Source organism: Gavia stellata, chromosome 1 (genome assembly GCF_030936135.1).
Source record: "Gavia stellata isolate bGavSte3 chromosome 1, bGavSte3.hap2, whole genome shotgun sequence".
Classification (NCBI taxonomy): Eukaryota; Metazoa; Chordata; class Aves; order Gaviiformes; family Gaviidae; genus Gavia; species Gavia stellata.
In genome coordinates this window covers 121,886,578-121,914,289 of record NC_082594.1, presented here as the reverse complement: position 1 = coordinate 121,914,289, position 27,712 = coordinate 121,886,578, and the positions used below count along the sequence as shown (strand labels likewise).

The following is a 27,712-nucleotide window of genomic DNA, read 5'->3' as shown; positions in this document are numbered from 1 at the left end:
TTTTTTTTTAGAATAATTAGTTGCTGACAGCGATAGCTGCACTCTCCGCTGCCTCCATGTTGCACAAGCTATAAATTACTAGCCAGGATGGCAGCTCATCTGCTTTCAGGGTAGGTTCTTCCTAATTAGAGCTGCAGCCCCTCATATGCCCTTGGGACAGGAGAGGAGGCAGGCGGCAACAGGCAGCGGGACAGGAGCTGGGGCAGAGGATGGCATTGCGTGACAGCTGTCAGAGCAGAAAATCAGCTTGTTTTGTGGTTGTCAGGGAACATCCGCATGGAAGAGAATGGTAGCAGTACCGAGCACCACTAATGTCAAATATCTTTGATTTAAAAACAATGCACGCGCACGCACAAAAAAAAACCCCAAACAAACAAATAAACAAACCCCACCATGCATGCAGTCTGCCAAGAGCCAGGGCTGTATTTTAAGATGGAAGATTGCTTACTGAAGTAAGTAATGATTACAGAGATAAAATGAAGTAATCATTCTGTGTACCAAAGCTTTCAGAATTTAATTTGAAGTGCTGCTTCAGAGAGCAGAGAGGAAATGCCGTGTTCCTTGTGATACTTCCAAGTGTACAGTGTGTAAGGGCCATCCCTCCAACAGTCATGCCAACTTTTGTCAAGAATTAAAAACTAGTAGAAAATGTCATTGTTCCCCTGTCATTGATGGTACTATTTATAATCTGCCTAGCTGTGCACACTGTCTTTTATTCAAATACAATTCCTTCCTATGCTCCAGCCTGGCTGCAAAAATTTGCTGGAACAGAGTGCTTATACAAGACAGCGTAGTCATTACAGCCAGAAATGCCATACCATCCTGTTCGAGTGGTTTGTTTTCATCTGGCTATTAGGAACAACAATACCGTGTCTGTGGATTTCTTGAGTTGTAGGTAATATAGTTATGGTCATTCAGGTTCGGCTGAAGTATGAGGGATGTTGAGTTTCCTGAAAGCATGAGCTAGTTGCATTTTTCGTCTTGCAACAAATAAAATATGAGGGGAGAAAGTATAATCCCTCGGAACAAATAACGCTAATTCCCACCCCAAAGCATCAGGTTTTAGAATATCCCCAGAAGATTGAATAGTTTGACATTTTTCTTCTGGTTTGAATTGTTGTTGTTTTCATTCTGGTGTAAGGACTTTTATGTGAAGTTATTTTATTGGTTTGTTTATTTATTGATTTTATTGTCTTTTTTTCATTCCCCTGACAGAACAGACAAATCTTCTGTGCGAATCTGTGCAGCAAACAGAGCTACATGTCACCAGCGTGACATTGATTTTTTTTTTTCTAATTTTAATATATGCCACTAATGTAATCAATTTGTATTGAGTTACAAATGCAGAAGCTGGAGTGTACATTCTCATCCCAAAGTTGGATTAATATATACTAGTTTGCTTACAGTGTGTGTGCGCTTATCTCTTCCCCCTCTCTATATGTAGATAGGTATGTATATACGCACACATGCTCCTAAACAATATACTTTTTCTCCAGAAACGGAGTTACATTTAATTTGATTGGTTTTGTTTCCCCTTTAGCTTAGCAAAATTGGAAGAAGAATTTGAAAAGAAATTCAACAGCCTCCCTCAATACAGTCCTATTACCTTTGACAGGAAAAATTCAGCTGTTCCGAGGAAAAAGAGGAAGGTTGGAAGCGGTTCATCTGAACAATCAAAATCCAACAAAGGTAAATTACCATGTGCAATACATTCTTAAGCAACAACAATGCTACAACAAGCTCAGGAATTTATACTTTCTTACTTTACTGTTGTATGTGAAAAGTGGGAAGTCAAAGGAAACATTTTTCTAGCACTGAAGTTAGTTGGTTCTCACCTGGGTTAGTTTTCAGGATGTACTCTTGACTCCTGATTTTCATGCTGAGTAGAACTGGTTAGAGTTTGTCCATGAAATATATTCCTCATAGCAAACAAATTTATCAAAAACATGGATATTTGAGGTAGGTGGATTTGACAACTTTTCCCAGGAGAAAATGGGGAAAAAATGGCAGATGATCAAAAGGTTACGTCTTGGTATTTTTCAAAACATAGTTTTATGCTGGTTTGCATTCTAGTGTAATTTTAGGCTCTATAAATTAAAACATAAGATACCAGAGATATCTGAATGAAACACTTGGATTTTTTTAATCAAGATTTTAACTCTCTATCATAACTTTGGAGCAAAAATGCCCTGACATGATAAAAAAAGATTAGAGGACAGGAAAGACAATTCCATACCCGGCTCCGTTGCGGAGGCTCTTGGAGGGAGAAACTCATGACACATTTGGCCATTTTATATACAGACAACCTGTGGCACAGGGGTGGTAGAGAAGCGAGAATATGGTAGGGGAAACTACTTTTAGACTGTGGCAGAAATACTGATGCATATACAGTACAGAAGCATCACAAAATGAAGGAATGACGTACCAGTAATCCTCCAAGATAAAAGCACGCTCAAAAGAATCCTTATGATGCACAGTTCACAATGTGAAGCTGGTTTCCTTTTCTGCCACTATGGTAGTTCCACTGACTGACAGGTTTTCAGATCTAATACCGTTATTTTAGCCAGGTGACCCTGGATTAGGTCTATACCTTGTGAATTCTTCACAAATAATCACATTACAGTATACAGGATTGAGCAGCTGTTCTTTTCTAGTGCATGCCAATTTTGGTATTGATTTTTGTATTTATATAATTAGATGGGGAACAGTCACTTTTGCAAAATTAGACTTGTGCTAATACCAAGTGCATTGTGACTTCAAATGCCTTTCATTTTTTTATGGTATGTATTTGACAGAACCTCTTCAGTGAGCATGAATGAATTGCTTTAACCATGGTACTATCATACTGTAATTAAGCAACATCTTTTGGGAACAAGAACTCCTCATCTACCGTGATCTGTCCGTTGAAGTTGTAATAGCAGCTCCTTGGATTTCCTGCTACAGTATTTACCTGTTCAAGTGTCTGTATGTCTAAAAATTGTTCAGGCCCTGTGTTGTTTGGTAATGGCACGGTAGAATGCTACCTCAAGTCAGGTAGCCCAGAACTGCGTTCTACTTTTGGCTAGGTTCATATGCAAGAGCTTAATTTTTATCCTGGTTTGCATCACTTAAAAAGCTTAGGAATATATTCAGCCATGTCTCAAGGGAAGGTCAGAAACATAACTGCAGGCAGGTTAGAAGCCTGATAGAAGTAGTTTTGGCACAGCCCTGCGGAGGAGGCCATGGAGCATTTGCCTCTAGCTGACAGTAAGGGCTCTTTAAACTAAGCCAGCTGACTTTGCACTGAAGCAGATGGTAAACAGTCACAAGAACTTTTCCACCAACTGAGCTGTGGGGTTGCAGTAAGCAGCCCCAGGGCAGAAATATCTGATGATGACACTGCTGTTTTTGTAGTGAACATCTCACTGCAGCCCTGAACTAAATCCAGACAGAGCTACTGATACCTGCTCCTAATTTCAACGAATGTTGAGTTCACTCAAGTTAGCTGGGCAAGCTGTCAGCTTGTGTCAGTCATCCCACCTCCCTGGAGAGTGAAGTTCAGCTCTCAAGAGGTAGCTGAAAAACTTTCCAACAAACCATTTTTCTTTTGGAAAAGAAAGATTGCTAAAAAGTAAATATTCCATGGCAATGGATCTATTTTAGTTTGTTTTATTTCGTTAGGATGCTTAAAATTAGGGTGTGAGTTGTGGATTTGAAACGACCTGAACCAAACTGCATAGAAGCAAGCTTACTGGCTTAGTAGGGAAACTGTTCCAGCTGAGCCTGACGTTCATTTAGCTGAATCCCCAGTTTAATTCGTGGTGTACTGACAGGCCATTCAGCCTCGTCATGCTGTTGGCTTGCCTGTGAACTGTGACGAGTCCAAAAGTGGTTAGAGAATACCGACCTCCAAAGGTGTTAAGCATACAGGTCTGCAAACTAGGCTCCTGCAAGTATTGCAGGAGATGAAAGTGGCATCTTGTGCAAAGACCTTGGTTTGGAATGGTTCTGGGTTTTTTGCATTACCGTGGTTTTTTACACCATCAGAATTAAACAAAAGTAATGTCTTATTCTTGCAATGTGATGAGCATGAACCACGAAGGGTCAGTATAGTCTTATGGGTGTGACTGTTGGGATGTAGGAGACCTTAACTTTGCTCTGCTGTGCTCTGCATTGTTGTGTTGTGTGGAGTTGTTTCTGCTGCTTGCTCTTCCTTGGGGTTGTGTTTGTATGTAAGGTAATTCGAAGAGATGTCCAGCACAAATGGTGCCTACTAGTGGCTGGGGCCTCTGGATATTTCCAAACAACAGATAATAATCACTAGGGGTAGGTTTAGTAAACACTCTTCAAAATCATTCCCTGCTTTTTCTCAATGAGCATATGCAGGATCATAAACTTCCCAGGCGTTCTCAGTTCTCAGATAAGTACTTAATTTTGGCAGTCTACAGATCAGTGCCTACTAAATTACATTTAAAATTTGGAAAACAGGTTGGAGTGCTGCACACTAAAACTTCCCCAAGATGTTAGGTGAATAAAAATGGAGAAATGTTTTTGTTTGTTGGTTTTGGGGTGTTCCCACTCCCCCACCCCATAACTAGGGCTGTATGCCTTAATATGGTGGGGGTTTTTTTTTGGAGTAAATGGTGCCAGATTGATTTTTCTGTCAAATGTCATTAACCTATACCTACAAGAGGCCTGATCTGCTACTTGACCCAAATTGCCAGAATTGTCAGGATGTTTTCCTACTCCTAAGCGGAAAATGAGTGGGTCAGTGCCCACTGACTCCTTCCATTGTGTTTGTCAGGTCCAGTCCTCACTTCAGCCAGTTCTTTTCATATAAAAACACCCGAAGAACCCTGTAATGTGAAAGCTGCTTCAAATCCACATGTATAAGGGAAAATTTGAACTTTCTGAAATGAGGCAGTTTTTTCCCCAGAGCTTTCCAAATTGTCCAAACTCTGCTCCCACTAAAATTAATGGGGGTCTTTCTTCAGTGGGAGCAGGAGCTTGGGCAAATTCTGCCTCAAGCATTTTGAACTGGGCATGTGCATATACAATAATAATGTCACAAAATGGCTGAGAAACACAGCTATACTGAATCTGTGCAGATGGCCTGCTCCGACATTTGCTGGAGCTGTGACTGATTTCTTTTTTTTTTTTTTTTTCTTTCCAATGGCATATGTGCCAAAACATCCCACCACATAGAAGTCAGCAGTCTGCGGTGAGTCACTAATCTGCTTGTATGCAAAAATGAGCAACAGGCATAGTCATTATTTCTGCCTTGTGCTGTGAAGAAATGCTCACTTACACACTAAGCACTTCGCTAAAGCTTTCATTTTGGGAAGGCAAGGAGAGCAATGCATAGTGTGCTTTTATTTGGGAAAGGGATTGTCTGCAGGTTTGTGGGGTTTTTTTGTCTGTGGCTTCTAGGACTAGAAATAAAGCATCAGCTTAAAATGGATGTTTCTTTGTGGCATTCCTCTCGGTCTTAGCTCGGGGGCTTTTTTTGGCTCAGTTTAAAGCAGTCAGATGCCTGGAGATCTCATGCCGTAATGTTCCAGAGATCATGACCTAAAAATAAAGCACCTCCTGAGAGATGCAGAAATGCCCAGACAAATCTGTTTGTCCTGGTTTTCTTACAATCACATTGAAGCATTCTCTATTTGATCAGGCCCTTTAAAACAGGGAACTTTGTGAGAGCAGCGGGGCCATATGCCCCGAAATATGGAGGAAATGCAGTTATGGTTTGTTATGTATGGTGGGTTCATTTTCTTCCCTACTGCTTCCCCGAGCAGCTGCCGTTGGGTTGGCCGTAGTGAGTATTCCCTGGAGGAAATCCCTACTGCCCTCAGTGAGCACAATGGACAAGCCAGGGATTAGCAGGTGGCTAAATCCTGTGGCAACTGCTGAAGTGCTAGGGAAAGGAAGAGCCATGTAGAATACTTCCAATAGAGAATGATGAGCATGAGAAAAGGACTTACTTTACACTTGCAAATGGCTGTATAACGATAGCAAGTAAACTACATTAAAAGGGGTTTTTTCAGCTTTCTATAGGAAATCGCATCAGGGTCCACTGCCTAACAGCAAGCCTTTTAGGTTAGTTAGTTTTTTCAGTCATGGATTTTCTCTGGATTGAATGTTGACAAGTGGCACTTGTCCCAAGTCTGGGAGTGCTTGCCTGCTGTCCCCATGAACCAGGTGTAGCCCAGCCAGGCCTCCTGTGAGCTCCTGCATGGGCCAGTGTGCCTAAACTGTGCCCCTGGGGCACCTGCTAGTGAGAGCCTGAAGAGGGATATCAACTCCATCCCGGCCAAAACCAGCACATGATCTCAGGAATGCCCCCTTGTTCAGCCTTTCCTACAGGCAGATGTCCTCTCCGGTCCAGACGATATTTTGCCTTCTCCATATTGGTTTAGTTCAGTTAATTTCTGTTAAAAGCAAAGCCCTGGTTTTCATACCTGGATATGCCATGCAAAGATGCTGTATCTGGCAGTTCATTGGCTTAGGCCTTAATCTAAAGGCAGGATGGGATGTGGCCATTTTCAAAGAACCACCAGGTAGTCTGTTCAGTAATTACTAGACAACTTGTATGCGTAAGTGTGAAAGTGATTGTAAGTTGGCTTTTCACAGAGGACAGTGAGCGTATCCTCTAGTTCACTCTAAGTAGCTCAGACAGAGTGTGGATGGAGTTTCTCATAGAGTCAGAAGTTATATTCTCAGGTCCAGGTATGACACATTGACTTACTTAGCTATTAGCCCATCTTCTCTTTCACTGTATTCGTGGCCAGAGGGTGTTCAGGTGTCAATGGGCACTGTCTCACAGGAATAACAGCTAAAAGGGTAGGAAATGGGAAGTTTCCTTATGAAAAGGCAGCTTCTCTTTTGACCCTGCTGAAGTCAATGTCATTGAATTTTCCATTTGGGAACAAAATTTTACATGCAAGTATCGTGTGCCTTGGAGTACCTTATATGTCACAGATATAAGCATACGACAAAGGTGCCTTGGATGGTAGAAAAGAGATGAAAGACACAGGTTTCCTTCTTCATGCAGCGCTTGTCATCTTTTTTGTGAGTTTTTCATCTCAGTTATTCTGCTTAGAGTTGCTGGCACTGGCTGACAGTCTATGATACTGATTGAAACGGTCTATATAGGGTGCAGGCTGAGCTGTGGAAGTGGAGACTTCTGTGATACTATGGAATGTGTTGCTTATTCCAAGCACCTGCAAAAATCACTAATTTGCTACTTAAAAAAAAAAATAAAAATGTCATAAGAATCATCTCGTTACGTACCTTTCCCTCTGTCTTCTTGTGGAACTGTTGTGGGAAGACTTGTCTCTCTTGATGTGGATGAAGTGTTTGACCTTAGTCTTCAGAAGAGCGGAGCTTTTTCACTTAGGCTTTCCCTCAACCTGCCTGAGCTTCTTCATTCCTTGATTTGCATTTTTATTGCACTGACACTAGACTGCTTATCCAACTCTGTGATACTCAGGGAGCTATTGTAAAATTCGCGGAATGACACTTGAATCGGTTTGAGTGAATGTGGCCTCTTCTATTGAACTTTCTGATATTTTCTATACAAGTTCCAGTAAAGCTATTCAGATTCAAGCTGATGTTGCCTAAGATGGTGTCTCGCTTGGACTTTATTTGGTTTGTTGTTTGACTTCTGCAATTTTGGGAGATTATTAATCTTTTCCCAAAGTTTTGATTTCTTCAGTAGTAAAAAACAAGCAGCAGTGAGCCACAAAACCAAAATGTACAAAATCTTAAGGGTTTTTATGCCTGTTTCTGGCTGGATTTTAGCTTTCTCTCAGTAATTTTCAATATTATTCAAACAGCCTAGTGTCTATGAATGGCTTTCCCCTCATAAGACTAGATCCTTTTTCCATGTGCTACACACTTTTCTCCTTCTTTCCCTGCATATAGAGAGTCAGTGAAGGCAAATCGCAGATGCATGATGTAGACTTACCTTGGTTGCGTGTTACTACATGGTTGCAGTTGTGTCTCAGTAGCCAATGTGTGTGTCTGATTCCTTTTAAGGATGAGGAAGAGTGGAGGAGGACTGTATTTGTGGTGGGTAGAATCCTGTTCCAAGTCAGCTGCAGATGGTGGGGAGGACACCCTCTTGTTAGGCTATAAGCCGTCTTGTCACATGCAGTGCATCTCATTGCTGTTTGGGCAGGTCTGGTTTTAGCCTGAAGACTTGCTTGCCTGCTGTATCTTTGGAAATAAAATTTTAAAGTGCAGTTTCTGAAAAGTAACTCCATAAAAATGGCTTTGCAGTGTAGAGATTATGCATCTGTTATATCTTTGGTCTGTTATGTTGCTGCTGTATCACTGTTTACCCATTAATGAGACAAAGGATGGCTTCTTGATGACCTCTGCTAGTGGCATGCTTTGTGGTCTGATGTCACATAGGATGTCTTCTGACTACTACTAGCAAAGACTGCTATCAAAGTAGGAATGATACCATGAGCTGGGCATAATCTCACCTTCTTCTCCTGGGAGCTTTTATTCTGTCCTTAGTATAAACTCATTTCTGGTCACCAGAAAGGCAAAGGTAACTCTTGCATGCTGTGGTGGGTTGGCCCTGGCTGGTAGGTAAGTTCCCACCCTGTCGCTTACTCGCCCTTCCCCAGTGGGATGGGGGAGAGAACTGGAAGGGCAAAATCAAGAAGATGACCTCATGGGTCAAGATACAGTTTTAATAAGTGAAGGGGGTGGGAGGGGGGAGAAACAAGTGATGCAAAAGCCAGCACTCACCACCAACAAACTGATGTCCAGCCTGACCCTGAGCAATGACTACTTTGGAAAAAGCTCTCCCCCCAGTTTTATTGCTGAGCATGATGTTATATGGTATGAAATACCTGTTGGTCAGTGTGGGTCAGCTGTCCCAACTATGTCCCCTCCCAACCTCTTGTGCACCCTCAACCTACTCGCCGGGGTGGCAGAGTGAGAAAGAGAAATCTTGATGCTCTCTATAAACACTGTTCAGTAGTAACTAAAACATTGGTGTGTTACCAACACTGTTCTGGTCACCAGTCTAAAAGACAACACTCTTCAGGCTGTTATGAGGAAAGTTTACTCCATTCCAGCCAAATCCAGTACACAGCCAAAAGAGAGCGTATCTTTAAACAAAGAAGCAAGCAAAACCTTTGTTTTATTGTATGGCTAAGCTTTCCAAAGGTGATCATTCTCCAAAATGCTTTGTATGCGCTTAAGCATTGGGAGCCGCTGGGTTGAAGTACAGCCTGCTGAAAGCCTCCAGAGTCATTCTGGGAGAAGGTCAGGTTTTGTGCTTCCCCATGAAATGGCATCCTGTATTAGTGGAAGGGGAGGTTGTATAGTACATACTGTGACTGTTGTACTCTTTTTAAAACTGCTAATTAAAAGTATGTATTATTAATGTTGTCTGTAGGTTCATTCCAGTCTCAGAAAAAGAGCTTATTCCACAAAATTGTCAGCAAATGTAAGCACAGAAAGGAGAAGCTTAATGTTCCGGACACAGGTACTGGTGCATTACTTAGTTAAGGTTTTGGGCCGCCTTCTCTCTCAAATTCAGTCTCGGGGAAATGCTTCTAGACAGAGGCTACTCAGCTCTCTAGTCTTTGATTGCTTTGGTCCCTTATTTCCCTGTCTGCTTTGATTCCATTAGCTCCTGCCTCCAGCTGATCATATTACTTTATTCCAGTATGATGCTGTTTTGTTTTTAATTGGCATCTCCCTTAATTACAGTTTCCCTGCTCCAGACACCATGCAGCAGAGCTGACAAAGCAAGGGCAGTTCTGCAGTTGGCCCTGAACTCTTTATCTTCCACAGCTCATAGCTCTTTAGTCCTTTGGTTGCTCTTATCTCCACCCCTTCTATGTCAGAGACCATATTATTTATCCCTTTGTCAGAGCATTTATCCATGTCCCTATCTCCTCTCCCTGTGTTTCCTCCTGTCTAGAACTTTGCAGGCTGCAGCTGGTCCGGATCTAAGAGCTTGTTTCTGCACCAGCTCTCAGAAATACTAACCTAAACCAGCCCTCCCTCTGTAGAAATCTTAACCAGCTTTCTGTTTGCCTCAGATTGAAGATAACTTTGACAGTTTTTTAAGTTATGTCCTGGACTTGCTCTGCCCGCTGTCCTGCTGGTAGCTCTCCGAAGTCTTTTCCTTGTTACAGTATTGTGGTCCTGTATACCTACATACAACTCTGAGGGGCATTTTCAAGTGTACAGTATGTACAGGATTGTAGCTTAGCCTGCTTCCCTGGGCCTTTCTTTTTTTTTTTTTTTCTTTTGTAGTCATGTTGCCCATGCTATCCAAATCACACACACCCAGGCTGTTCCTTAGCCCTTCCACAGTGGAGTTCTCTTCCACATCGTCCCTGTGGTGTAGAAGAGCCTCTCTGGTTCTGCTTACTTAGGTAGCTCCATGAATTTCTTCCATCTTTTTTCCCCATCCATATGTGTCTCTTTTAAAGATAATAAAATTGCTATCCCCATCTCCAGTTCCCCCAGCTACCTTTATGCTTAATATCTTTCCCTAAGGCTTGGCTATGTCATTTTCTCTCTTTTCCTGAATCTACGTTTTGTGTCCTCTGTGGTGCATGTGCACTATTTTCCCACATAGGCTCTGCCAGCTCTGCTGCATTCAACTTTGCAAATATTTTGAAATTACTTGCTCTGTTACGTTGTATTTGTACAACAAACATGTTGTGAGAGTCACTCATGAAAAGTAACTATCTTGCTTCCATGCTGGTGTGAAAAAGGCATCATACATTAACATAGCTTTTATTGGGTGCCATTCAGATTTTTGTCCCTGAATTATTAATAGACCATGTAGACAAAATAGTAAGAAAAATGGGTGTTTAAATTCTCCTGTGGGAAAAGAAACAGAAAGCATGTAATACATAATAGAGTAAAAAATATAAATATCTTAAAATCTGCAGATACAAAACGTGGTTAAACAAAATGTCAAAACCTCCATTTGATTAAAAGAAACCAGCCTGTTTTGATACAAAGTGAAGTGTGCACTGTGATCAAAGATTCAAGCCTGGCAAGTGTTGAGTACCCTGGCCTCGTTCCAGCACAACACAGAGGCACGTCCTTGGAAGTTAAGCATGTGAATAATGTCATCGTGTCTAAACATTAAAGATGTGTCTGTGCATTTGCTGGAGTAGGGCCAGTTTGCTAAGTTCCTCCCAAGACTGAAGCAAAGACGCGAGGAGCTTGCCAGTTTTACGCCGCCCATGTAGAAGTCATCAAAGGAAAGACATTGGATATATATATTAGTGGAGAATTGCATTTTCTCTGAGTTTCAAAGGGGAAAAAAATCTGGGGTCTTGCATACTCTTTAAGTATACCATGTAGTGACACTGAAAGCAAAGCAATGATCAGCAAAGTGCAGTGTGGGTATGGCCTTGGCAGGTGGCGTACAGCCTCGCCATCGTGTGCTACCTACATAACTTCATCCTTTCACGAGTTCGTAGGCAGCAGGGCCCTAAACTCTTTGACTCCACTGTCCCATATTCTGCAGCATTCAAGCTGGGAATCACAGCACCTTCATTACAATTCAAATATACAAGGGTTTAGTGAATCAAACACTAAATGAAAATTTCAACTCCTTTTTGTGGTTAGTCTAGACTTGTGGTGAGTCACAAGTCTATAATGTGTGAGTTTGATTTTTATGGAGTTAGTTTTGTTGGAGGAAGGAGCTTGAATATTCTTCTAGCTGGAGAGAAGACACTTGGAAGGGTTGCTGTCAGCAGAGGTCATGCTGGATTCATGTTGCATCATCTTGAAAAGTGTGTGTGCCTGTGTGCATCTGTGTTTTGAATGAAGAAAATTAAGTGCGGTAAAGGTAAATTTTGATGTGATTGGATCATGTTGTCTGGGTCTGTCTCTGGTTTGAGTATCTGAGTGAATTTTGACTCCATGTGACCACATTGTACACCGCATCACCAGTGCAAATCACTGTATTATGAGTTTGCAGGTGTTTATATAGATACAGCCCAGTAAAATACTGGTGGACATGCCACAACCCCTGCCTCCTTCTAGCAGAGAGCATGCAGTAATGCAACTGAGTATGTTAAGAGATACGTCACTTCCTTAGGAAGGCTGACAGAAGCACAGCTGGACCCATCCTTGTTTGGGGAGGTTGAATACCACTCTGCTGAGAGATTTATTTTCTGCCACACTGTCAAGGCTTTCTGGTGGAAAGCAATATTTGAAATAACAAGGGCTAAGTCACAACTGTTGACTCCTTGCAGGCACATTTAGTGACCTGTGCTGAGGGCTCATGCATGGTTTGCGGAACAACCAGATGCAGTGCTGGCCTTTGCACTGGAAGGGGAGAAGAGACGGTGAACATATACACCAGTCTTAACACTACCTGGTGTGTGAAGGAGCCCTGTCTCCTGTGGCTGGTAGAGCTAACTGCCGGCTACTGATCCTCCATCAGCTCTACCGCACCCACATCAGTCTGTACAGCCTTAGCACGTATGTTTGAGAAAGAACAGAAAGCGCAGACCATCAGCAGAATGACCTTTCTTTTTTTCCTGCTGAGAAAGCCCTGTTGCGTGGGGCCTGCAGCCCGGAGGGAGCCGGCAGCTCTCTGCCACTCTGCCTGTGGCATCCGTCCAGGCTGGAAGAGGGCTGGGTCAGCACAGGCTCATGCAGCAGAGTTTCCCATCCAGGCAGCTGTTCCAGACACCTGGCTTGACCGTCTGCTGCTTTGTCAGCTGGTGGCTCTCTGCTTGTTAGTCCCCAGCCCTTCCTGCATCTCTGTGTGCCGCCTGACCCCATGAGTGGTATTGAAACAGCATCCCCTTGTCAGAAGAGCTGGAATTTCCACCAGGGTATAGGTCAGAGCATGCTTGGCATCACTTCCTTGGTGAAGTGGTTCCTCTTTGCTCTGCCTTGCTAGGCTTCCCCTTTTTAACTTCATAAAGACCGCTAAAGCATTACAGCCCACCTTTCCTTCTTCATACTAGCATGCTTAGACCCACAGAACATTCATTCTCCACTAAATGTGGTTAAACTTCTGCAGCTCTCTCTTGTACAGATAAGCATTGCTGAAGAAATTCTTTTAAATCTGTCTGTGTCTTGCTGGGGTTCACTCTGAAAAGCTTGTCCTCTTCTGTGGTGTGCTGAGTCAGCCCAACTGACTTCATTTTTCTTGTTCACAAAGATGGGGGGAAATAAGACTAGATGTGCTCTGCATGCCTGCAGAATAGGGTAAACTGTCCATGCTAACTTTTAACAAATCTAGCTCAGAAAACCATCTGGCATAGAGCTCTACATGTTTTTCCCTCAAAATCCTTTTTGTCGCTGTGGTGTAAGCATGCCAAAGGGCCCACATCTTCATATCATGCGCTCAACTCTGCTTACAAAAATAGCCCTGTAGTTCTGCATGTGCTGCTGTCATGCAGAAAGCTAACCATGTAAATACCTGTTTGCAGGACTGCACAGCAGCTGCAGGACCTCATTTCATTTCTAGACAGCATTCTCCTCAAAATTAGCTGAGCTCTTCATGGACCAGCTCTTGAACAGCAGGACTGTGTGGAAGCAGAAAGGATGTGAAATGGATTAAAGAAATTAATTCCCCATATTTTTCTTTAATAAACTTGATTAGCCCTGTGCTTTCTGCACAGCAAAACCAAGTCCTGGTTCGGAGCGTCCATATGGACATATGACATTGTCCAATATGACCCAATATGACATTGTCAGTTGAAGCAATGGGGTGCTGTTCCTCTTGAAGGAGGTGCAGGAGGACCCCTATTAGCACCTAGCTTAGCTATACAGTTGTTGAAGCATGGACTCCTTTCTTCTCTGGAGTTCAGGGCAAAGGGTCTTGTGAGTGAAGCCTTTGTGCGATTTCCTCCAAGTTAGGTTTTATGTCTGCTTGAATAACAATCTGTAAAGAAGTCAATGAAACGATTTCTTATCACAACGTCCACTAAGACTGCTAGAGAAGGAAAAAAGCTCTTCCCTTCAACACCTACCCTCCACCCACCCACCCACACAAAAATACTCATTCATTGTTCACCTTTAATCCTTCCTTCTTCAAAACTATGGCAGCAATGTTACGTGAAGTGATAAAGAGCTTACTTTAGAGCTAGAGGAGGAAAAAAAAGTAGAGGACTCTCAAGTCTCATTTCAAGGACTGAAAAACCTTAAAACATGGAGCGGGAATACATTTGCTGCATCCTGAGTTTGTCAGCCACCTTCTGCTATTTCTTAGTCAAACATGCCAACATCGTGTACTCCTTCTTAGTCTTTAATAACTATCGCCTCTTTTTATTTTACCTTTCAAGGTTTTTTCTTATTTTTAATTTCTTGAGCTTTTTGACGCATACAGTATGAGAAAGAAAACAAATGTAAAAGGGAACTGCCTACTGTATTGACCGATCAAGTTAATTTCTAGTGACCTGACATGGCTTGTAATGTACAACACATCTAATTAAAAACATACCAAATCAGGTTTCTTTCTATCATATATTGTTTATTGTTTGAAATCATGTCTGTCCCTTTTTTTTTTACATTTAATAAAAACACTGGCTTACCTTACTAAGATTACAGCCATTATAAACTCAATCAAACTAGAATTAAACAGCACTGTCAAAGTACTATCTAATTAGAGCAAATCCCCGAATCAGAATTAACAAATAGTGTTGGACTACAACCAAACCATTATGTTAATACATAATCAATGCTTATGAATCCCCAAATAAGAAAGCTAGAGAAAAAGCTGCCCATTTAATTACACATTCCAATTAAGATTTTGGTCTTATCTGAACATTTAACTATTAGCCCTATTGAGTTACTTGAAAGTCACATTTGAAGTCATTGGTGCTTCTACTTAATTGGACTGTTACGGGGTCGATCTTTTCTTGTGATTTCTCATGCTCTTTTTACAAAAAGTAAGTTTTACAGCATAGCTCTGCTCTGGAAAGCTTAGCAGCTATAGCTAAACACTGAGAAAAGCTAATTGAAGCTGTGTGCTTTTTTTCAAAATAAAGAGTATGCACAAGTTCAACAATGTTTTACAAGAGAAGATATGAAAGTGAATTAAGAACGTAAACAAATTAAGGTTTGGAGCATTTCCAAATGTTCTTACAGATATGTACTAGATTTGATTGTATTTTTACACCATAAACCAATAAAAGGTCCCTTCCCACTTAAAACAACAGAGCAAAGCGCAACAGCTAACAGGATGAAATGTGTTATAGCTATTCTCTTCACCCAGTCCACATCTTCGCACAGTTAACAGTTAAAGAAGCTCATTAAATCTACGAAACAAACAATAAATAAACAGTAAATAGCCACTAAAATGAAAGAGGGCAAAGTCCATGCAGACTGCTTGGCTATTGCGCGTGGTTTGTGGGGTTGGGTGCTCCTGGGTGACACAACCAGTCTCAGTGGAGGAGGTTGGTCTTGTTCAGTGCTGAGCCCTTCTGAAAGAGCACTTGTTTGCACTCTGGCTTGAGTTTTGTGTGTGTAATTTTTGCTGGTCCTACCACTCAGAAGGTGCACAAATGCGTCTTAAACATATCTTTAAAACGGGAAGAAAGATTGAAAGAAATTGTGGGGAAGAAAAAGCTACTGTAGACACAGTAACAGCTGTGAAATATATAAAGGACTGTTGCAAAGAGATGAGGTATAACCTGATATGTAGTAAAGAAAATAATGAGTTGAAAATGCATGAAAATGATGAGGTGCAGGCATTAGGAAAAAATATGTGATCATTCAGGATGGCAGTGCACTGGGAAAAAATACCCTAAGGACTTGGTGCAGATGCCATGAGTGCTCCCTATTTCAAAACAGGTTAGACAGGCATCTGTAAGAAATTAGTTGGGCATTCCCTTTGCTAGCTGTAGTCTCTTTCTAATCCTAGTTTACAGTGATCACAGATGGGGTAGGCCTCATAATACTTTTATCACAGAAGGAAAAACGATGTCACATTAAATTTGTGGACGAGTGATACCCCATGGTATCAGCAGTATGGCTTATTAAATCAATGGAAGTTACCAGCGATTGATGACTATACACTGACCTCAGACTTTGGAAGCTTAAATACATTTTGTGATTGCTGTCTGACCAATTTCTTCATGAACAAGATTAAAGTGACTGTTCAGTCAGGTGAAAATTTGTCATCATGTTCCAGTTCAGGTCAGAAGGCTACTTCAAAATGCCAACACTGGTACTGTTGAGAAAGATTCAAACTGTTCCTTTCTCACTCTCTGACTTTATGTAGGCAGTATTTCCGTCATGGTATCCCATGCTCGCTTTCTTTTTTTATCATTCTTGTCTTCAACTGTGATCCACCTCTGCTTTTGTATTTGCTGCCTTTTGGGTGGTTTTGAAGGTTTGTTGTTTTGTAAAAGGCAGTATTTCCCTCTGTTTAGAGGAGACAACATAGAGTGACTATAGAGGGAAGACTAGGGGTTAGGTAGGAATTCCTGAATTCTGCTTCTGAGTCCATCTGTGAGCTAAGATAAGCTTATGTGAGGACCATTATTGTTCCTTAAATACATTTTGTCTCTTAGCTACTTGCTGGCATCTTCTGTTGCGGAGTGTTTTATACAGACTGTGTGATACCCTGCTCCCACTGAAGTGCTACTGCCCGTCTCATAGTTTTCTTTGCAAATATTAGAAACTTGAACCTTCGGGGATATCTTTAAGAGCTGATGCTACTATTCCCCTGCAAGTATCTGCAGCATTCGGATCATATCTTGCCATGGGTTATGCTCTGAGTACCTGTGAGGGAAGGCTTTATGCAGATAGATGCAAAATGGTAAATGAGCATAGCTAGTAGCTGAATTTTTCTACATGTAAAACTGCATTTTTATCCTCTTTCAGCCATATTCTCAGAAGACAGAAATTCCAGTGAGTCTGCTTGGAAGAATAAAATTTCTATATCTGCCCTAAACACTCCAGAGCCAGCAATGATGCATGAGCCTTTAGTTGGCAGCCAGAAAAGGAAAGCAAGGAAAACTAAGATCACACATCTTGTCCGAACAGCAGATGGTCGAGTGTCACCAGCAGGAGGGACACTGGGTAAGGAAATTCGAGTTCAAATTTTGTTAAAACTGAATAGTTGGAGAAGGTTTGGGAGTACAAGCAACCTATCAGGGAAGGATTTTTCAATTAGCTTGGTTTCATATCTGCTTAGAAAGGTCATTCTTTAAAATACAGGTATCAATCAACTGGGAAAATCAGTGAGTCCATAATGGCCAACTTCTTTTGTTTGAATGCCCAAATCTGTCTTCTCTCCCTGGATATTGCTCTCTAAGAACTGAGATCTGATACAGAGAGAAATCGAAAGCGGTTACCTTTCATAATTTGTTTCCAGTCCAGCAAAGAAATTACACTGTACCTAGTTATAGGATGTAAAAATGAATTCCATAATATGACAGTCAATGCTACAGTCCTTGCAGTTAAGATAATCTTTCAGGACTTCTGTATCTAAAATGTACACAAAAGCTCTCTTGCCTGACCTAAAAGATCAAACTCGGTTGAATGCAAAATCAGTAAACTGCTTCATAAACTGTGCGTCTGCTGATAGCTTGGGTCAGAAGAGGTTGCAGCATGAATCGGGTTACGCTTGCAAAATGAAAGTCCTAAAGGTAAAGATTCTGTTAACACCAGACTAGTCAGTATATCGATGGGCTGCTGTGAATTTAAGGGCTAGATTTGCAAGCTTAACTTTCTTCTGTTGCAGAGGAGAAGCCAAAAGAGCTGCCACAAAGTACTCTTCAAAAAACATCAAGTGCAGAAACAGATTGCAACAGTGAATGCTCCAGAAATGCAGAGACAGAAGAAAATCATAGTATTACATCAGATATGCCAGCGGTGTCTGCATTTTTCAGCTTAGCTGCTCTGGCAGAAGTAGCAGCCATGGAAAATGTACACAGGTATGGTTTTCTTTTCTCCTCGTCGTCTAAGTGAATAGTATGTGGCTGACAGTTTGTTCCGAAAGCATGTGAATTGCAAATTGTTTAATTTGGCCTGCGTTTCCTCTTCCACAGCTTTCTATGAAAGTCTGTTTTACACCACTTAGTAGTGTTAAGTCTTCACCTAAATGACAATGTAACCTATTTCAATAAGTCAGTAAACTAATCCTCCCTGGTAAGCTTATCTACCAATTTTCATATATAAACAGGTTCATATGCTCCTTGAGATCCTAATGGTTGAGGGTTTCTAATTATCAGATGCCACTTGTCAGATAATAGCAGATTTAAGTAGCTATTGCATGCTGATTTGCATTTTTCAGTGGCCTAAGACTGCGGAGAGAATTTCATATAACTTCAGCTGGTTTTTATGCTGAACATGGCTGAAGGAAGCTAACTTGTTATTTTTACTCTTGTGCTTTGCTACGTAGGAGGCAAAGCATCTGCAGAATGGCATGGGGCAGAACAACTCTGAGTGATGGAAAGCCACGTTGCTTTGGGTTGGTCCTCTCAGTTACTGAGCAGGCCGTCCACACAGATAAGGTGGAGAATGTGCAGGTTACTTAGCGCTGTTGGATCAGTTCAGCATGGTCAGATCCTGCATGCTAGACCCGTGATGGGAGGAAACCAATGCCAGCAACTCCTCCTTGGTTCTTAATTATCCAGTGCTGTTCTTTGATGCTGCAGCTTATTGGAGATGAAACCCCATCCTTTCCTGCAGTGGAAAATCAGTGAGGAAATGCTGGGCCAGTTTGAAACCATCACAGCCTCTGCAAATGGCATTTGACAGATTGCTGCCTGCCTAAGAAACTCCACAAGGCAGCAGTTGATGAAACCTTTCACAACCTCAGTTCACTGTTGATCTCGTGGACCCCATCGGCCAACCCAGTCCTGTGTGTTCAGGCTGTGCATCAAACATTGAAAGGCTTTTTAGAAGCTCAGGGGCCCTACAAGAAAAGACGTCAGCTGAACCCAGCCTGCTAGCTCTTCTCTGCAGAAGCTGTTGTCTTGCTTAAGCAACATTGTTTTGGGTGAGAAGTGTTTTCACGCTCCAGTCAGCCTGGCATTTCCTCCCAGCATTGCAAAACAAGTGTCTGCTATCAAGACAGCAAAAGTCTGAACTCGTTTCTGTCATCTTCTGTGGTCAGAAGCCCTAAAGTGAGACTTGGGGAAGTGCTGTGCTAAGCTCTGCTCTCACTCACACCCTTGTGGTTTCATTGATTTCCATTAACACTGACCAGAACTGCACAAGAGCAACAGGATTTGCTTTGCTGTGGTTTTTTCCCTCCTTGTTCCTATAGGGGTTCTTGTCCTCCTCTTGTCCCTGTTGAAGTGAGCTAATGTTGTACATAGGCTTCTCTTTGGGTCTTTCTTTCTTACTCCCACCTTTTGTCATCTCATCGTGCAGCTAGAGCAGTGCAGCGCCTTCCTTGAGGCCTGAAAGCACCAAACCAGCACATGTCCAGCACCTGTTGCAAATTCCAGCTTGTAATCACGCCGGGGGAAAATCACAACAGGGGAGGACGCTTTCCCAGGAGACACTTAGCCATGTCTCTTGCAGACTTGCCAAATGGAAGTCAAAACAGAAACCTAAATCTGATGGGCTCGATGCTTCTCTATTTTCTAATCTGTCGACTGTTTGTTACCTTTTGCAACTCGCTTCTTTATTTGCAAATAGCCAGAAATGAGAACAGCAGCATTAGAGGTTTGCTTGATGTGTTTTTTCAGTGTCTGAATTTAATTATTAAATAATTTCACAGAGCCTTGGGCCATGGAAGCCAAACTCATTTTTAACTGTAATTAGAGCTCGCCTGGAAGTGGCAGCATGGTTTTCATTTGCAGGCTTCTGTTTAGCTTTATTTACCTTGTGCATGCCCTGGTTAAGCGCTGTGAGCCTGAGCTGCATTTTGTGCCAAGGCCACTGCATTGCACTCTGGTTGTGCAAAGCATGTTGGTACCTCCGTTTCTGCTGGCATCTTAGCTGTGCCAGAGTGAGGGAAAGTGGCCCCTGTGTAAATAAGAAGTGGGCCCCAGATTTTCATTGCTGCAAATGACACATACTGTAACAAAAATAGAACCTGACTTGTGAGATTAGATAACAGGCGGTGACGTGCTCTGTGTATGTATTTTAAAAGGCAAGCTGTAAAGGAGCTCTCCCAAGTCCATCTGCTACGATGATTGATGTTGATTTCCAGCACATAATTCTGGCGCAGTTTATTTTTACGATACCCTGTGCCAGGGGATCATTTGTAAATTAACACTGCTGTAGTAATGGAAGAGATGTTGTGCTGGGCTGATGAAGTGTTAAGTCATGAAACTTGGAGTAATCCCAGCGTGCAACTCTGCTGATGAGTATATTTCCATATTGCTTAAAAGCTGGCTATTGACTCGCATTAACATGATATATGCCTCTGTGCATTTACCTTCTTTTGCCACGCATGAGCTGTACTCTGCTTCTGAGGGCTGAAGCCACTCCCTTATAAAATGAGTAGCAGCACTTGCCTGCTCCTAACTTAGTCTTCAGCCATGCATTTTGTTTTGTGTAGTCAAATACCATCATGTCTTGGTTTTGCCTGACTTTGCGTTGTGTTGCAGATTGTCCTTGTTACTGTTGCAGGAATACCTCTAAAAAGAGCGTGTAACAGCGGTATGTGGGCATCTGTAGCAGCAGGGAGTTACGGTGCTGTAATATCAGATGTTAAACCATAGCACGTGCTGCTTTCCATCCTTTCTGGTCTGATAAAAGCACCTCCCGTGCTCCAGATAATGATGGGTGGCTTTTCTTTTCTTTTGCAGAAGTCAGAGGGCCACACCGCTCCCACATGACGGACAGCCAAATGAAATGTCTCAGGCTCCAGTGCTTATTTCCTGCGCTGACCAGTGAAGCTCCACTTTATTGTAAAACATTGTGCTTTACCTAATATCCTAGCCTTGTCTTTACCAAGGGAAGCTAGTTAGTCCATATGATGGAAACTATAGACTGCAAGCAAGTGATTATTGCTCTGAGTGGCCCAGAATTCACTGGAAACCAGACGTTAGCAACTTGGGCCAGGTCCTCAAATTGGAACCCAGTATGTAGGAGGGTGATATTAATTGTCTATTAATGAACAGAAATGGAATGATCCCAGAGCTTGCTTTCTATTGAAGGCTTTTAAACAGTAAATAGGTGGTTGGTGTGAAAGAGGCTGCCTTTACTGTTAGCTCACACAGCATCTCTTTTACCAACCAGAGAGTACGGCAACTAGTTTCATATAATACCTAGTTATTCTAAATGAAAATGAAAAAAAAAAAAAAAAAAAAAAAAACAAAAAACAACAACAACAAAAACACTGACGCACTGCACTAGTTATTATTAGATATTCTTAGTCATTTTTGTACATGAAGATTTAAGTTCTAAGATGGTTTATATTAATAGGTTATGCCTACGTTTATATTGTAGAATGAATTTAAAACCTGTTCCAGAGAACTCAAGGCAGCCTGGACAGATGTACCATTGTTAGCGGTGTTTGGGCAGCCATGTGGTCCAGATGTTCTGCACTTTTATATTTGCCACCAGAGTGGTAGAGTTTACTGGCAAAAATTCTGACAGGCTATGTTTGGGTTTGTTTCTTTTTAATTTAGCTTTGAATGACCAGGATGATGTGCATTAGAAAAAGGAGTGGTGTATGGAAAAGAAAATACTGCAGATAATTGACTTGTCTTTCATGCCTTGGAGGGTTCCTTTATTTTTGCATAGATATCTGAGTGACTTGATAAAACTTTCCTGTAAACAAAAAGTCCTGTAAATGCAAAAGGCGTTTTTCAAAAGTGACCTTAGTATTATTTCACCGTTCTGAAAAACCTAAAACCGTGACTTTTCAATATACATGTACACTGATACACATACCTTTAACATTTTACAGACAGTGGCATTGTTGTAGTTACTATGCACAGTCCAAATCGGCTTCAGAGTTCGTGGAAAGGGCCAATTACAGTTTGTGTTGGTAAAGTGGCGAGTTGTATACAGATAAACTACAACCGAAGAGTAACACTTGACTGAATTCAGACTACCAAACAGATCCATCTGCCAGTTTCTGTCTTTGCTTATGTTGAATTTTTGTGTTTTGCTCTCATAAATAACATCCCAAAAGCAGGCCAAGTGTATCACTTGGCCTGTTATCTTCACTATCTTGACTTACACTATTGTATAACCAAGCATTGATTCCTACCAACAGATGCAAAACGATCACTAGTAATTGATCTAAAGCTACAAATTCAACAGGGTACTTCTTCTATAGCACAAGATGTTTCCCTACTTTTTGCATTGTAGCACAACAATTTACCAAATTGGACTCCAGCAATAATTTTCTATTAGTCTTCGTCATACTGGCTGAACTTTTGATAGTATTAGATTGAGTTTGAGGTTCTTTGAATTACATCTTTAAATGATGCGAGTTTACATCACTCTATCAGGCATTCTTATTTATACTTGACTGAACTGATAATGTGTTTTGGGGTTATTTTGTAACTAATTTGATGTAATAGCCATATGGACAGTAACTCTATTAATGCTTGCTAGGTTTAGCCTTTCGTTGTTGTAGTTAAGTGAAAGTCTTTGGTTCAGTGTCGGGAAACAATATACAACATACCACACGAGTTGTAACGAAGGATTAAAGATCTGACAAAAGGCAGGTAGCTGGGGAAGTGTCACTGAAACAACACCATCGAGGATGCATGTGTTGGAAGAAGGGAACAACAACAGAAGAACAACAAAATTTACGAGCCAATGAGTCAGTGAAAAGGCTTTTTAAAAATTCAGGTGAATACATGACTAAGAGCCCCTACAATGCCATTGCAGCCTATGGCAGTATTTTTAATAAGATTTTATTAAAGTTTTATAAGTTATTTTAACAAGACAGGAAAAACTTAAAAGACTTAGAACTGTTGGGTCACAGCAAGGTGGCTGTTGGAGTTTTGGACCACTTTATAATTAGCTGAAATCCAAATATGTTACAGTGCAGGCCGTTCACGTTGACAATGGTACTAACTTATTTCTCTAGAAACCTTTAGAGTAGATATATTTTTGTCAAAGCACCCCATCCTTCCTCGATTTAAATTTCAATATTGTTCCTGAAGATATTTCTGTATATTAATGGTACCTTTTTTAAAAGAAACAGAAAATTACTTTTTTCTATATGAATTAATATCTTACTTGATCTGCTTTTCCTTGACTTTCCCTTAGAGAGGGGGTAGGGTTGGGTCAGTTTACTGGATATGACTGTTTTCAGATACTTATAAACCTTTTTGTAGATATGCTTAATTTTTAAGCGATTAGGCACTGAGAGTAGCAGAAATCCTGCAAAGCTTTATAGTTCACTAGGCATTTGCCTTTGTTGGTTCTCTGAGTGATGTCTTGATTTCAGTAGGTAGAATTTTCCCTGAATCTACTAGAAGGGGTATCAGTATTTTCAGGTAACAAAGTCTGTTAGCACAACAAAAATTTCAGACCAATATCTTACTGTACTGGGGTTGGGTTTTTCCTTGGTTTTTTTGTTTTAATTTTTATTAATTTCAGCTGCTTTCATTTTGGAAACTTATTGCTATTGTGTGTACTTCAGTATACCAGCAAACACTGTTACCCGTTAACACATTGTCCACAAATGCCTCTAGAGAAGAAACTGTTGCACCTTATGTATATCTCAAGCAAACCAAAATATGATGCTTTTCTGCTTTGTTTATTCTGAATATGTTGTATCATACTTTACTGAACCCATTTTAACTTAGCTAAAGCTATCGATATTTATGCATTTCACATTATTTTCTGGATCTGAACCTGTGTATAAATCTTTCTTTAAAAAAAAAGAAAAGCATTTACCGTAGTCGTCCTCTGTGACTTATCCATGGGAGGGGGGAATCTTGTCTCAAGTGTAAAATGCAGTACTGTCCCAGTTTTCCTTGGCTTTTATTTATTTAGTGATCTTTGATATTTCATACGTAGTTTTGAGGTATAGAAAATACATTGTCGTAGCCAGAGCTACAGATCTAAGCAGCTGGGAGAAAATTACTGTAATGTCTTCTTAATTGTTCTAGTACTGTATACAAATATGGGAAAAATGTTCTGCAGAACATTTGAGATGCAGATTCTTATCCCCACAGTAGGCTATTTTCCAGATATTAGACCAAATCAATCAAAACTCGGATGAGCTTAAAGGTCTTTTGGAACCTAAATGATTCTAAAAACATCTATGGATATTACTTAATGCTCTGCTTATGGCAGTAACTACCCCTTGAATGTGCTGTGATTTCAGAAATAGAATATATTTATTTAAGATGACTGAATGCTCTTTTATACTAATACAATATCCCAAAGTCATGAGCAAGAGACGTAGTTTGGGTTTCTATTTTATAGCATTGGTGCATGACTTTTGAAATTAAAGTGATAAGTGTTGTTGGAAAGGGGCACAGGAACAAGGGACTGGTAGAAGAGTGTGAACTTGTGGTGTTTAAATTCCAGCTTTGGTCTTTATTATTTGGGTGAAAGCTGCCTTTGTAGCACAAGGCTGAAGAGCACTCTGCAGTTTGTATCACGTAGAAACCCAAGAGAGTTTTACCTCACATCAGAACGAGGGAATGCCTTACAGTTTGGATGCTGTCTTTTGGAACAGGATATTAAATTGAAGCAGTTTTAATTTCCACTGCCTGTTTAGCTACCGTACGGATACTGAACAGACTGAAGGCAACAGTTGTAGACATGGGGCAGCTAAGAGAGGATGAAAGGAAAGCTGGCCTTTGTTCTCGCGATGACAAAGTTATGGCAACAAAGGGGAATTAGGAAAAAAGATAGATGTATATATATGTATGTGTGTGTATGCGTGTGTGTGTGCGCGCCTGGGTGTGTACATTCTGAAAAAAAAAATGTAGGAAAAACAAAAACATGATGGGTCTGCAAGAGACTATAATGTATGTTGACCCTTTGAGTGCACTCCCTTTTTTTGAATGCTGAGTCTAATATGGCTACCTCTCCTAAAAGACTACTTTCGTTAACTTCCATTTGCTTTCAGGCTTGATCGTGTAATCTTTTCAGCCATTGATACCATTTGTATATCACTGTGTGCTTTACTTTGCAAGAGCGACATTTATATAGCACAGACAACGTAAAGGCTGAATATACAGTGGTAGCCAAACTGTGTTGCTGGAGCGTTTTTGTTTAACCTCTGCCATAGTCATATGGGTTGCAGGACGTGGGCCCACTAGCTCTAGTTGGTTCAGCGAGACTGGTTTTTCTAACAGCAGAAAATGCAGAGCTCATGGGGTGGCGGACTTCAGATACCGCCAGAGGTGACGCAGTAAGCCAAATGCTGCTCTTGAAACTTACTCTGGAGTTTACGTTTGCAATCCTGATTTCGCAAGGAAACATAACTGTGCAACTTGTGTGTTATATACCATACGTTATCCATTAGATGCCGTTTGTTTGCCGTGCTCATTTGATAGATTGTAGAGCTCCTAGGTATCTTTGCCATGTTTTGTAATACTTGTGGCGTTCTCCTTACCTTGTACATATTGTGGAACTGTCACCTACAGCTGCCAGGATGCTGAGGCACTTCAGGACACTGAGCGCCATGAACGAGTGCATTTAGTCTGTGAAAGAGTTACTTGCCTCCTCCCCTGAATTCCCCAATAAAAAGGCACAGTGAAGTTTATGTTCTCACCTAAGTACTATTACAGTCATTTGTATACTCAGTATTTTCTACTGAATTGACAACTTTGAAGAAGCTTATATGAGATGGATGTATATTTTATGTTCCCCCACTAATTCTTCTAAGGCAGAAATCTAGGAAGACTTGACATGAGATCTCCACTTAGCGACACACCTAAGCTTGCGCTGAAAACCATCCTTACTTCTGGGGCAGCATTGGTGTTTGCACTGTGGCAGTGCAGGAGCCCCGATTATGGACCACTACACTCTCGGAGTTAAGCTTGGGCTTGCGTGATGTTCCTGGGGGAGGCATGTCATTGTGACCTAGGGCCTTCATTGACATGGAATTTTAAAAACGACTGCAAATAGCTTAACATTTATTGAGTTCTTCCAAAGAATTGTATTGTAGTTTCTGGGTCTTAACTGTGACCATATACCAGCAGACCCACACTGTACTCTACTGGAAAAAACCACACCTGTACAGGCTAACTAACTAGGCTTCGAAATGTAGTGGTCTAATCTACTATTTCCCCCCCCTGCAACTGAAACCTTCTTTTCTCTCACACACAGCTACACTTTAATCAGTGGTTGGGGCTTTGAAGGTGGCAAAAGCAAGAGAGGCATATATGTCCATGTGTCTGCGTGTGTGTATACATATGCATACACACATCAGAGGGCAGTGACTTGCAACATGTTCTCTGTACAAAAGTGTTCCCATGTTAGGTCATAAAACAACATGAGGTTTCTCAGAGGATACTTTTCCAACTTTCTTGCTAGATTTCAGTCTGTTTCCTTCACATTACACCATAAGGTGTGATTTTCAAAAATCACACCTGAAAAAAAAAACCAGATTCTGCTGACCTGGATGCTACGAAAACCTTCTTTCTCAGCAGTGCTTGCTTTTAATAACCAGTATCTGTTGACAGTTTTAACACAACTGATTTGCTATGATCTTTCTTCCTAGGGCCCAATCCTTCAACTTTTATTCTCACACATAATTCCACTGAATTTTGACCCAGTATTTGGCTTTATTCTCTCCAAAACCTGGTGCAAACATGCCTTACAATAGTTCGTCTCCATCAATGGTATAACAGAGCTACTGCCTTCTTAGATGTGTGTAGTTAAAGGTCAATAAGCACATTTATAGAATGTCATACTTTCTTCAAAAACTTCTAATTTGATATTTTTAAGTGCACATGTTAAGTCATGTGTATAACATGCTAAAGTACATTAAACTGTGATAATGAAACTGAATAAAATATTTAATAAAATATTTGAAATATTTGAAAAGGACCTTCAAATAGATTTCTTTATGTTCATTCTATTTTGGTTATTTAGTGTGTGCCTGTAAACAGTTTCCCATTTAAGCCTAATGATTGCAAATAAATACTATTCAAACAGAGCTTCTTTGATACGTCACCTGCTTTACTATCAAATGATTGTTTACTTTAACATATGGCTGAGTTAGCAGTATTTGCAGAATTTGGTTTTAGCTACAGTATAAATTTGTTGGCTTTTTCATACTTAAAAGGAAACAAGCTCGTTTTCCACCTCAAAATGGAAGATGCCAAAACCCAGAGATGGATCCTCAGAACTGTAAGCTGTAGTTTCCTGTCAGATCATCCATTCAACTTCTACACAATGACTATAAAAATGTCGCGTATTTTGCAAAGAACGTCTGCCCATTTGTTCTTGCTTACACATGTCTGTAACGGGAGCTTCCATTTTATTTTTTAAAAACTTCTGAGCCTGGTTCAGCACTATTGACATTGTTGGAAAGATCCATAGACCCATGCAAGTGCCCCGGAATTCATTGGGTTTATATCGGCATAAAGGTGGAGATCATGGGACAGAGAGAGCCAGGACTCAGTGCAGTTGGGCTGTGGGAGAAAAGTTTGCCTTTTCTCCTGAGCTTTCCACTTTGTGTTTCTGGATTTTGTCTTCTTTGCCCAATTGGGAAGCTCATTTATAGTCCGCACAAGTATAAGAGAAGTCATCTCACATAAAGAAGCTGTTCCTGTGTTTTCAGTCTTTGGACACTAAGAGAACTTACTCAGAAATGGATTCTCTTTTTAGAAATAAGTAGCAAGTGTCATCAATGTTTAAACTTAAAGGTCCCCACTAC

The 27,712-nt window shown here is 41.0% G+C and overlaps 1 protein-coding gene across 1 annotated transcript in view; it reads left to right on the top strand.

Annotated features, from left to right (window-relative positions):
* The window catches only part of BBX (BBX high mobility group box domain containing), a 58,815-nt gene extending 37,725 nt beyond the window's left edge, over positions 1–21,090 (top strand). The window contains 5 exon segments of the mRNA XM_059820059.1: positions 1,541–1,689; positions 9,395–9,502; positions 16,771–17,019; positions 17,684–17,876; positions 20,709–21,090. Coding sequence (XP_059676042.1) covers positions 1,541–1,689; positions 9,395–9,502; positions 16,771–17,019; positions 17,684–17,876; positions 20,709–20,796 — 787 coding nt within the window. The 3' untranslated portion in view covers positions 20,797–21,090.
* Positions 21,091–27,712: the final 6,622 nt, after the last annotated feature.